The sequence below is a fragment of the Camelina sativa genome, chromosome 12 (assembly GCF_030686135.1).
Source record: "Camelina sativa cultivar CO46 ecotype springtype chromosome 12, ASM3068613v1".
In the NCBI taxonomy this organism is placed as follows: Eukaryota; Viridiplantae; Streptophyta; class Magnoliopsida; order Brassicales; family Brassicaceae; genus Camelina; species Camelina sativa.
This window is the reverse complement of record NC_141891.1, coordinates 30,967,850-30,979,806: the sequence shown is the minus strand read 5'-3', so window position 1 is coordinate 30,979,806 and position 11,957 is coordinate 30,967,850. Positions and strand designations below refer to the sequence as shown.

Genomic DNA, 11,957 nt, shown 5'->3' with positions numbered 1-11,957 from the left:
AATATCATTGTCACATCAGACGCCACGTCAGATATCGCTGACGTATATTAAATAACTCAGCCGTAACGCGTTATAGAGGTAATGATGGCTGAGTTATGGTATGTTGCGGCTGATTTATAAAAAAAGATATTTGAGTTAGAGCAGACGGCTGATTTAGAGCATAACTCAGCCAAGCGTTACGGCCGACTTAATGAAATCTGGCTCAGCCGTCCTTACGGCTGAGTTTTCACTTGATGGTTGAGTTGTCAAATTGGCTGAGTTATCACTATGACACGGCTGAATTAACTTTTTCTGGCTGGTTGAGTTATGAACAACGGCTGACTTATGAGATGTCGTTACGGCTGAGTTATGGTTAAGCCTTATAACTCAGCCGTCATCAGCTGATTTATCGGACAATTCGGTCATTTTACGGCTAACTTAATAGCAAAAGATTAATTATTAGAATATCATTCCAGTTACGGCTAACTTATTAAATGATACAGCTGAGTTACAAATTTTCAGTTGAGTTGTGACATTAAGCGGCTGAATTTGACAGCCATTTTTTTGTTTTTTAATTATTGTAATAGTATTCATGTTGCGGTTGAGTTATAATCTTGTTTGATGGCTGATTTAATTAGGCTGATTTAATTAGGCTGATTTACATGTTCGTTTGGTAGCTGACTTGCCACTTCGGACGCATCATCCATGTCAGCATTCCATGTCATCATTGATATGCTCAAATTAACCCTAGAGCTACTCTCTCAAATTAAGAGGTCAATGCAGTACTTAGGGGTCGAATTCCACAAGGACTCAAGACTACACAATAAATTATAGAGTTTTTCAATTATGCTAAACAAATTAAATTGAATTAAAATAAACAATGCAAAATATTAAATAAAAGCTGTGAAAATTCAGAAGATCAAGAAGCTAGGCTTAGGAAATTTCTCAGAAAATTATGAATTATAAATCGATCAATAAATTAGGATTCAAACAATTAAGAACAGATCTAGAACTCTAAACACTTTTGTAAATTAAATCAGTTCTCACTGCAAATAATATCTAAATTTAAAACCAGAAAATCCAAATCTCTTTGTAAAATTCTAGGTAATAAATCAGCAATAAAATCAGGTTTAGATTGCTCACAAAATTATTAAATCAAATCTCTTTGCAAGAAATAATTTTGCTCACCAAAAGGTTTTATCAGGAAAATCAATTATATTCTCATATCAATTTATTTTCCTAAGGTATTAATTCTAGATGGCCAATCAAGGATTAATATGAAGAACAACCTAAGATGAAGATCTAGCAAGATAAAGAATCCTAAATAATCAGATCTAATAATTCATAAAATTCCTGTGAAAAACCCTAAACCTAACAAGCAAACTACTCAGACATATTCAATGAAGAACAAGACATGATTCTGAATAATAAGCAATAGAGATTAAAAAGAGTAAGAAGGAGTTTAGAAATTCTTCTCTACAAAGCAGATCTCTCAGGGTTGCAGAAAAATAAAAGTTGCTAGAATAAAACTTAAGGGTTTGGAAAACCTAAAAACACTATTTATATGTCCTAAAACACGTCAGGGACTTGTTTTGCAATTATGGAAAACTTTGGGGCAGATTTGTAAAACTTCCAAATTTGGCTCTTTTCTCGTTGGCAACAAGGGTGTCGATCGATGCTCTATCTTGGTGTCGATCGATGCCCTCTCTCATATTCGACTCCAAGCTGATTTCCTCCAGATTATTGCTCCAAAATGATCCAAACTGCTCCACTTTGCTCCTTTCATGCTAAAACCTGTAAAGACTCAAAAACAATCTAGAAACAAATGAAAAGACACTAAAAGACTCCTTATATCATGGTTAAAAACCACAAAAACCATGATATATCAATCATCTTCTCTGGAAATACGAAATGTCATTCCTTCGACTCTTGTTCTTCAACTGGTTAAAAAATATTCTTCACCTTGTTCTTCTCCTTATTTTTATCCTCATTCTTAACTTCTTAATTACACTCATTCTTATTAATTTTCTCATTCTTCCCAGAACACTAAATATCTAAGTAATTTTTAGAAATATATAAATATCAGAAATAAACTAACTTTTTAATTCTTTTCTATACTTATTTAATATTCAAGTATTCCATGACCACGATTGACTCGTATAGTGTGGACCAACTTGTCCCTATGTTTAATGGGAGATTTGCACTGAGACACACTTTTACTAAAAGTATGTTCATTTGACACACTTTCTGACCAAGAGACACTTTTTGGCCAACATTTATATTGTTCACGTGATTTTTAGACTATTTTAGCCCTGATCATGTAAACATATGTGTAACTAGAGAAAAAAAAGCAGTTGTATTAAGGTCCGTCCGATTCTAACTAAGAATTTGATCCGACGGCTAGAGATGAGTGTATAATTGGTGGCATCCTAGACCATTGGATTTCAATTACTAATTTGGATCTAATGGCTTAGAATGGTTACAAAAAAAATTGCATCTCTCTCTTCTTCTTATTCTTTCTTCTTCCTTCTTCACTTTTTTTTCCTCTTTCTCTTTGTAATCATTTTATCTAATTGCTATGACATATATTTTTGATTTTGTTTTTATAATTCATTATAATTTTTTTTTTCTACATTTTAATATCCATTTTACTATATTTAAAGTGAATAATTATAATACATATATTACAATTATGTGGATGCAAAAACTGTCTTATTATGTGGATACTAATAGTTTCAATGGAATGGTTTTTATTATTTGTGACAAATCTATAAAATATTTTATGTCCATAAAATCAATTTCACATGGAAGATGAGTTATACTTGTGTTTTGGTAAAATAATCATTGTTAACTATCAAACAATATATATTATCCAATTATAATGAAATATTTGTTGATTGTTATGTGGATGCTAAAAATGTCTAATTATGTGGATACTTATTTGTGGATACTATACTTATTCTAAAATCAAATCCACATGGACGATGAGTTATACACGTCCACCAAAAACTATTTATGTAGATACTTATTTGTTATTTATGTGGATACTTATTTTATGTCCATAAACTAAAGTTATACACGTCCACTAATAATGTCTAATTATGTGGATACTATACTTATTCTAAAATCAAGTCCACATGGACGATGAGTTATACACGTCCCTAAACCCTAAACCCTAAACTCTAAACCCCTAAACTCTAAACCCTAAAGCCTAAATCCTAAACTATAATCCTTAACCTTAGATCATAATAATAATCATAAATTTAATTTCATAGCAATTTTAACCTATACTAAACCTCAAACCCTAAACCCTAAACCTCAAACCCTAAACCCTAAACCCTAAACCTCTAAACCCTAAACCCTAAACCCTAAACCCTAAACCCTAAACCTTAAACCCTAAACCCTAAATCTTAAATCATAAACCCTAGAGTCTAAACCCTAAAGCCTAAATCCTAAACTTTAGACCTTAACCTTAGATCATAAACCATGATCACAAATTAAATTTTATAGCAATTTTAACAAATGTAACCAAATATGAAGATCTTTTACTAGAAAACATGAAATTGACCTACCCCAACCAGTAAATCCTAAACCTTAAATTAGGCCAAATTTTTGAATTCTTGCCTTACATTCTTTATAAATTTCAAATTCATTGATGTTGTTCACTATTATGTGGATGGTTAACATGCATAGATGGATACTTATTTTTGGATGATCAGAGAAAAAAACATATGAATACCTAATTAATTAAAAAAATTGTGGTTTGATAAAGTAGTCATGGTTAACTATCAAACAATTTTAATCTTTCATATCCATAAAATTAAGTCCACATGGACGATAAATTATACACGTCCACTAAAAACTACTTTTGTTTTGGTGAAGTAGTCATTGTTAACTATCAAACAATTTTAACCTCATCATATCCCCTAAAAACCTAAGCATGGAACCGTTCATTATATCTTATACTAAGCCCTAAACCCTAAATCCTAAACTTTAGATCATAAACTATAATCAGAAATTTAATTTCATAGCAATTTTAACAAATGTAGCCAAATCTGAAGTTTTTTACTAGAAAACATGAAATTGACCTACCCCAACCTGTATACCCTGAACCTTAAATTAGGCCAAAATTTTGACTTCTTATATTATATTTTTTTTTTATAAATTTCCAAATTTATTGATGTTGTTCTTAACTGGTAAAGAAAGATTTGGAAATTATATTATTGGTTTTTGTGCTAGAAACACTTGGAATCCGGCGCCTCAATCCTTGAGCTTAAGAGAAAGATTTCACTGAAAAAATTATATAACCAAGTGTTAACTAAAATTATCCATCTAAACATGTCCACATGTTCATGATTTTTATGACATAATACACCATTTTGTTTATTTCATTTAGAAACAATTTCTGCTTTTCTCTAACAAAATTATATATTTTTGTGCCTACATTTTCCAACTAACAAAAATTATATATTTATTTAAACAATAAAAGAGAGAGAAAATAATGAAAAAGAAACATGTGAATTAGATAACTAGAGAGAGATTTATAGTTTGATGGCATTGTTGTAAATAGAGTTGTAGTGAAAGGATATGATAGTTAATAGACATAGAGAAAATATCCAAATAGTAGAAAGTGTGTCACATGGCAAATACTTTTGAAAAAAGTGTGTTAGAGTGCAAATATTCCATGTTTAATTAATAAAGTCACACGCATTTTCTTAAAAAACAAAAAAAAATCACAATCATTTTGAAGCATAAAATATAGTAGAAATCAAATAAAAACCAGATAAAAATATGAATATTAAATTACAACTACATAAATATGAAAAGTAAATTAATTTCTTCAAAATAATTTAGTATTTCTTCAAAATAATTAATTGACTCTTATAGTGAACCACACAAATAAAATAAAATTATATACCAATTTGGTGTAGACCAACTTGTCCTACACTCATATGTTTTAATCAAAAAGACACTTTCCTTTATACAATCGAATCGAAGCATTAAAAAATGTAAAAGTAAAAATTTGGAAACAGAAATAGATTAAATAAAGATGCCTCCAGCTCACTCAATCTTAACGCGTTTTATTAAAAAATACGCGTTATTACGTCACTCACTCTCTCTTCTTCTTCCCATTATTTATAGTACCAACTCTGTAACCATCTCCTTCTTCTCCACACATAACTCTAACCGTTTTTTTTTAAGTTTCTCTCAATCTCTCTCAAAAATCTCAGATTCGGTAACAATGTCGTCGACGAACGGAGTTGTTCGTAGCTGTTTAGGTTCAATGGACGACATCCGAAAAGTCTTCCAACGATTCGACAAAAACGGCGACGGGAAAATCTCAGTCGACGAGCTCAAAGAAGTGATCCGCGCTCTCTCACCAACAGCGTCACCGGAAGAGACGGTAACGATGATGAAACAGTTCGATCTCGACGGTAACGGATTCATAGATCTGGACGAGTTCGTCGCTTTGTTCCAAATCGGGATCGGAGCCGGAGGTGGAGGTAATAATAATCGGAACGATGTTAGCGATTTGAAGGAAGCGTTTGAGTTGTATGATCTTGATGGTAACGGGAGGATCTCGGCGAAAGAGCTTCACTCGGTGATGAAGAATCTGGGAGAGAAGTGTTCTGTTCAGGATTGTAAGAAGATGATTAGTAAAGTTGATACTGATGGTGATGGTTGTGTTAATTTCGATGAGTTTAAGAAGATGATGAGTCATGGTGGAGCTTGAATATTTCGTATTATTAGCGAATTTAATTTTCTAGGTTTTGTAATTAGGAGATTAAGATCTCTCTGGGTTAGTGACGGCGATTAGGTTTTTTATTTGTGTTTTTGCTATAAAAAAACCCTAGAAATTAAAAAAGGCAAAATTCTCTAAAGGTCCAGAAGTTTCCATTTCTTTTTTCTCTTTGTTTGTGGTGATTGATGATGATGATCTTTGATTATTAACTACAGTATAAGGCTGTTTCTATCTTTGCTCTCTTAATTACTAAAGCTTTATAGTAGTAGAAGTAGTACTAATTAGTCTTTTAATGAACTGATTTTAAAGTTAAATCGAGTTATATTTTCAAGGTACTAATTTGGCTGACAATGAAGATAGTAGTTTCAATACAACAAACGAGTTAATGAAGAAACAGAGTATTCTGTGATGGTGATTGACCATTACAGATCACCATCAGTTTTTAATGACTTATATTTTTGGTACACATAACACACGCTCTTCTCTAATTCGAAAACAATCTTGAATCCATGGTTCGACACAGTTCTACCAAAAGCCATACTATTTCGTTAAGGTTCAATCGTTCGATCCTATTTGCTTGCTGAGTAATAGCTTCCTGATATGACTTAAAGTTATTTCAGTTTCTAATTATAAGATCATACACACCTCAAGATACATTAAATATTGGACTGCTGACACACACAATAGGTGAACAAAATGCTTATCTTTTTCATTCCTTTTTCAACTTGGAAACGTGACACACACAATAGGTGGTGATATGTAATGGAAAAAAAAAAAGATTATTTAACTTCATCTAATGAAAAAGATTACAAAAAAAAAAGTTCCTTGAAAGATAGAAACTTCAACTTCTTAATGTGATTTTCTTTTAGTTCTTACTTCTTCTGTCACATATGTCTCTGGCTTCTATAGAATCTTCCTGCGGTAGCAACTATTTCTTGTGACTCCTTCCACTATAAGACCTGGACCTTACAACAACTCAAGTGGAATATAACAGATGATGGAGAATATCTCTTGAAATAAGTACCACCACTTGTGTTTTGGGGACTTGCCTCTGGACTGATCTCACTTGCAATGAAAGGGTGATCACAATGTGGACAAAGTATGGCCTTATCAAGACAATCATCCCTCATATATTTACCTTGTGCCTTGCATCTATTGCACATTGTCCAAAAGGTACCGTCGTCTCTAGCATTTTGATTCCCATTATAAGATGCTGGCTTGAGTGAACTTAGTCGTTTCTTTATCCAACGAGAAAGCTTATTTCCTCTATCCCCATTACTTGGATCCACACCGTCTCTAGCATTTTGGTTCCCATTCGAAGATGCTGCTTGCCTGAGTAAATTTAGTCGTTCCTTTATCCAACCAGCAATCTTATTACTTAAATCCCCAACACTTGGATCCACAGTACTGTCTCTAGCATTTTCATTACCACTATTAGAAGCAGGCTCACATGGGTTTGGTGGTTTCTGCATCCCACTAGAAGCAGGCCTATGTGGGTATGGTTGTTTCTGCATCTCGGTCTTTGCTTCTTTAAACTTCCTCCTTTGATCATAAGAAGTTCTCGTAACCCTATCAGATAACATACACCAAGCTTCTGTAACCAGCTTAAAGGCGCCTTCCGCACCATTAAGCTTGTTCTTGTCCGGGTGAAGCAAAAGAGCTAACTTCTTGTACTGTTTCCTCACTGCTTCATCATCAGCTAAAGGATCTACACCGAGAATTCCATACCAATCAGCTTCTTCTTCTTCTCCTCTGTTTGATGCAGAGATATAAACATCGACCATCATCATCCCTTGCTTCAAACCATCAAGGTTTGGATACAAATTATGAGCCTTGTTAATGAACTTCTTCGCCCCATCGTAATCACTCTCTGAAAGTTTCCTCTCAGCAATCTCAATTGCTCTTCTAGCTTCTTCCTTATTACAGTCCATGTCTTTAAGAGAGTTGGTTTCTTCTCTACAAAAACAATCGGAGAAGCAAAACAAAATTAGGTTCAAAAGATTATGCATATAAACAAAACAGACTAACACGAAATCATAGAATCTCAAAAGAAGCCATATTTCTCACCTATGAAGGAAGAAACTTTTGCAAACTCTCGAGCCAAGTGAAGAGACTAACTAAAACCCTAATTGGCTTAGGATACAAGCAAGAGCGAGGCAGAACGTATAATTGATTTCCTTTCTTAAATGTTCGGAAATTAATGGATTGGAAAAATGGAAATTAGTAAAAGAAATTTCATTACTAAATAGAGTAAATAGGAAATTATTATCTCAGAGAATATTCTTTTGTATTGGAAACAACTTTGAAAAAAAGTAAGGAAGATATTATGTTTTGATTCTTATTGTTAGAGGACATAATGGTTTTAAGCAAGTTAGGAGACTACATACACATTGGCAATGAAAGGAGAACTTGCTCTTGTTCCACTCTACATTATTAGACTAAAGTTGCAAGAGGTTTATAACATCCTAAAGAAACCATGAAAGGTATAAAAGCAGGAATCCGTAACTTCTAAAATGTGAATCAATCATGTGATAAGTCTTACTTACTTCTTAGCTCACATCACATGTCCTCGCCTTCTTAGGAATCTTCTCTGCAGCAAACTCCTCAATTCTTCTTTTCGGTTGTTGATTCGCAACACATCCACAGTTAGACCTTGCCTTCGATGACATTGATGAAGGCTTCAAGGTAAAACTAACAGAAGGCCAAGAAGTACTTCTCTCAGAAGAAGATTCTTTTTCGGTGCTTTTGTCTGCTGCTTTATTTTGGACACTACTCCATTGTTGTTTCTGTTCAGAAGGTTTATTGGTTCTTTTGTCAGGTGCTTTATTTTGGACACCACTGCACTGTTGTTGCTGTTGAGAAGCTTTATTGGTTCTTCTTTTGTTTGGAGTTTTCCCGGTTTCAATGAAAGGTTGTCTACAATTTGGACAAACTTTTTCCTTGTTCAGATTAGAATCCCTCGGACATTGCCATTCTGTCTTGCATCTTCTGCACATTGACCAAAACATAATAGGTTCCCTCTGTTTTGATGCATCCGCGGGAAACGCATACTCAGTACTTCTTGCTTCCTTCCTCGTATGCAAACCATCTTGTTGTTGGTTTGTTGATTTCTGCATATTAATCTTTGCTTTGTTCGACTTCCTTCTTTGATAATAAGAAGCTCTCTTAACCTTATCAGACAACAAAGACCAAGCTTCTAAAACCAGTTTAAAGGCACCTTCCGCTCCATCAAACTTGTTCTTGTCCGGATGAAGCAAAAGAGCTAACTGCTTGTAGGTCTTCTTCACTGCTTCATCATCCGCTAAAGGATCGACACCGAGAATCCTGTACCAATCAGATTCTTCTCCTCCGTTTGACGCAGATTTATAAACACCGATCATCATCGACACTTGCTTCAAACCATCGAGATTTGGATACAAACGCTGAGCCTTGATAACAAATTTCTTCGCCCCATCGTAATCATTCTCCGAGAGTTTCCTCACAGCAATCTCCGTGGCTCTTCTAGCTTCTTCCATCTTCTCTTCAGATACAAATCCAGAGGATAACACAGAGATCGGAAAAGGAAAAAACGAATAGAGATTTGGAGCAACTCAGTGGACGATATAACAAAACCCGTTAAAGATCTCTCCCTGGTTTTGATTGAGATCAACTAAAACCCTTAAAAAATCGCAATAGAAGCAAGAGCGCTTGGTATAAGTAATTTATAGACGATGCTTTTCCAATTTCCAAAAAGAAGATTTCCTTTTCCTTTCCTTTTCTTAAGGGGATTATTATATTTAAGGGAAAATTACAAATTAATTGAGAAAGAAAAGGAAAATATTATCTCGGTGACTATGTTGTTGATATTGATTTTAGCTTTTTTAAAATAAAATTATTGGAGACAACTATTAAAATTGTTGATTTGTGTAGCATGATATTCGTAAAATTATTTTAATTCTTTTTATAAATTACTATTATAGAACCAACTAATAGCTCATATATATGATGAGACGTGAGTAAAACATGATAGTGTTGTGAACTTGTGAATTGTGATCCTCTCCGTTAACACATGTTCCTAAACATGATTGGTTCTGTTTCAAATGCAATGTGTTTTATTTTTGAACAATTTATTAATTAACAAAGATATATATATATATTCTTCTTATATAAAATTTGGTTTCAAAATTACTCATCAATTAGATCATAAAAAGTGTCAATTCTAAATTTACTAAAATATTTTAGAATAAAAAAGAAAGTAAAAATTTTAAACCTATAACAAATAGAAAATCTATATATAAATAACAGCAAATCATAGTTTATATATTCCAAAAAAAGGTTTTCTATTAACATGAACGCGACATGTGTCAAATTTATCGATAAAAAAAATAATTATAAGAAACATACACACATGACATATATAAGTATTATTGTATTTCAAACTTCAATTAGGAAAAAAATTCAGTTTATCTAATCTTATGAATTTTGGAAATTTCAAAACCAAAAAATAAAAGTATTTATGAAATCATAGGGATCTTAAATATTTTATATTTTATGAATAAATTAAATAAATCAATAGCAAACTAAATTTATGGGAATGTTGTTAATTTGGTATTTCTTATAAACAAATCATATGGGAAGATGATTCAATTGTACCAAATATAAGTGAGACCAAAACCTAACTTATATATTTACTATTCACAACATTTTTTTAATAAATTAATATAAACATATATAAAATATATGTTAATTAACTATATATACTGCTAAATGATACATGATTAGAATAATATTAATAAGTGAACAAAAATTGAAAATAGTTAAATAAAAATTTCATGTGATTTATTTATTTAAAATAAATACAAATATAAAAGGAAAATAGTATATACACTACATATCTTAAGAAGACAAGTAAAATTGAATACATCATGTTGTTCATAATATATGAATAGTATATATTGAATACTAATATTCCGAAAAATATTAAGAACAAAGACAGTTTAGATGATAGGTTAAATATTTCATCATATTTTAAAATAAAAATATCATATATATATATATATATCATTTCATATCTTATATATAATATATATATATCATACACACATATTGAATTTCTTATAAAGATAATATCTTATAAAGCTTATGCTCTTCAATTCCAAACTGATTTCTCAGCCTTTTTGGAATCACGGTCCACGTAGTTGGTCCCTGGAGGCCGAATGTTTTTATCACTATTCGGTAGAAGCTCAGAGGATCCTACAACCGAAGAGAGTTGCTATCAATGGGAACTCCTAGCTTAAGCTCTTATCTCCATGGCCAAAGAGGTATGGTGGTTGTAGGTGCTAAAAACCACAATCTAATTTACTAGTTGATTAAGAAAGATATGGGGGCAGGCTTTCAGTAAAAATCAATAAGAACAATGAAAAAACGACGAACTGAATTTATATTGATATTTTTTGTGGGTAGATTACATTCTCTTCTACGTATTGTCTCGAGGTATTTAAATCATAAAGATATAACGAGGATCCATGGATTTACTCTGATGATATCTCTCCGTTCACTCGTCATCTCTCCGAGATTCCCTCGATTGTTTGACTTGACGCTTCTTCAATCTACCGATAGCTTTTGGGCCCGTCCAAAATCCGACCGAGAAGCCCACATAGCCCACTAACGAGAAAAGGCTAAATTTCAACCCGTACTATTTCAAAAGTGTAAATTTCTACCCAGACAACAGAACCGTTTGTTTTTCAACCTAACTCCTCACTTAATTCAAATTTACTATCTAAATTTCGAATCATTACCCATATTCCTACATTGACTCAAACAGCGTTAATCAACCGTTAAATTTGATTGAGTGAGGGTTTAGGTTGTAATGAAAACATCGACAGCTACTAAAAATCCGGAAAGATTGTTTCATGTGTGTCCGTTTGGAAGGGATGTGGTAGCCTTTCATTCCAAACGATGTCGTTTTAAGATTTCGAGCCCAACGACCTTGACACATCATCGCTTACGTGTCAAATTGATCAAAACATTTAACATTGACTAGATCGGCGAAACTCAACTCCAACCGTAGTGTATATATTTAACTTTAATTAGAACCAACATGTAAATAGTCTCGTAGGGTTATAAAAAACCCATATTAATCAATAAAGATCTGACCCCGGCACGTTACATGACCAATTAAGGTCTAACAGTCTAGTAGTAGAGCCCATATCTTCTTTCCAAATTTGTTTAGTTTTTTCTTCAAAATATTATTTTT

At 32.5% G+C, this 11,957-nt stretch overlaps 3 protein-coding genes across 3 annotated transcripts; 1 reads left to right on the top strand and 2 right to left on the bottom strand.

The window, feature by feature from the left end:
- The first annotated feature begins 5,058 nt into the window (after positions 1-5,058).
- On the top strand, positions 5,059-5,955 carry LOC104732664 (calcium-binding protein CML24). Its single transcript, XM_010452233.3, has one exon. It carries the CDS (start codon positions 5,222-5,224, stop codon positions 5,711-5,713), a length of 492 nt encoding a protein of 163 aa, XP_010450535.1. The 5' UTR covers positions 5,059-5,221; the 3' UTR covers positions 5,714-5,955.
- A 455-nt stretch (positions 5,956-6,410) lies between these two features.
- On the bottom strand, positions 6,411-9,557 carry LOC104732662 (uncharacterized). The gene is made up of 2 exons (XM_010452232.3): positions 8,269-9,557; positions 6,411-7,678 (listed from the first exon to the last, which is right to left on the bottom strand). Exon 2 carries the CDS (start codon positions 7,651-7,653, stop codon positions 6,673-6,675), a length of 981 nt encoding a protein of 326 aa, XP_010450534.2. The 5' UTR covers positions 7,654-7,678; positions 8,269-9,557; the 3' UTR covers positions 6,411-6,672.
- LOC147931164 (uncharacterized) lies at positions 8,272-9,237 on the bottom strand. Its single transcript, XM_087477208.1, has one exon. The coding sequence runs from the start codon at positions 9,235-9,237 to the stop codon at positions 8,272-8,274; it is 966 nt and encodes a 321-aa protein (XP_087333334.1).
- Positions 9,558-11,957: the final 2,400 nt, after the last annotated feature.

Coding starts and splice junctions, on each gene's coding strand:
- LOC104732664 (XM_010452233.3), top strand. CDS start 5,222: ATGTCGTCGACGAACGGAGTTGTTCGTAGCTGTTTAGGTTCAATGGAC.
- LOC104732662 (XM_010452232.3), bottom strand. CDS start 7,653: ATGGACTGTAATAAGGAAGAAGCTAGAAGAGCAATTGAGATTGCTGAG.
- LOC147931164 (XM_087477208.1), bottom strand. CDS start 9,237: ATGGAAGAAGCTAGAAGAGCCACGGAGATTGCTGTGAGGAAACTCTCG.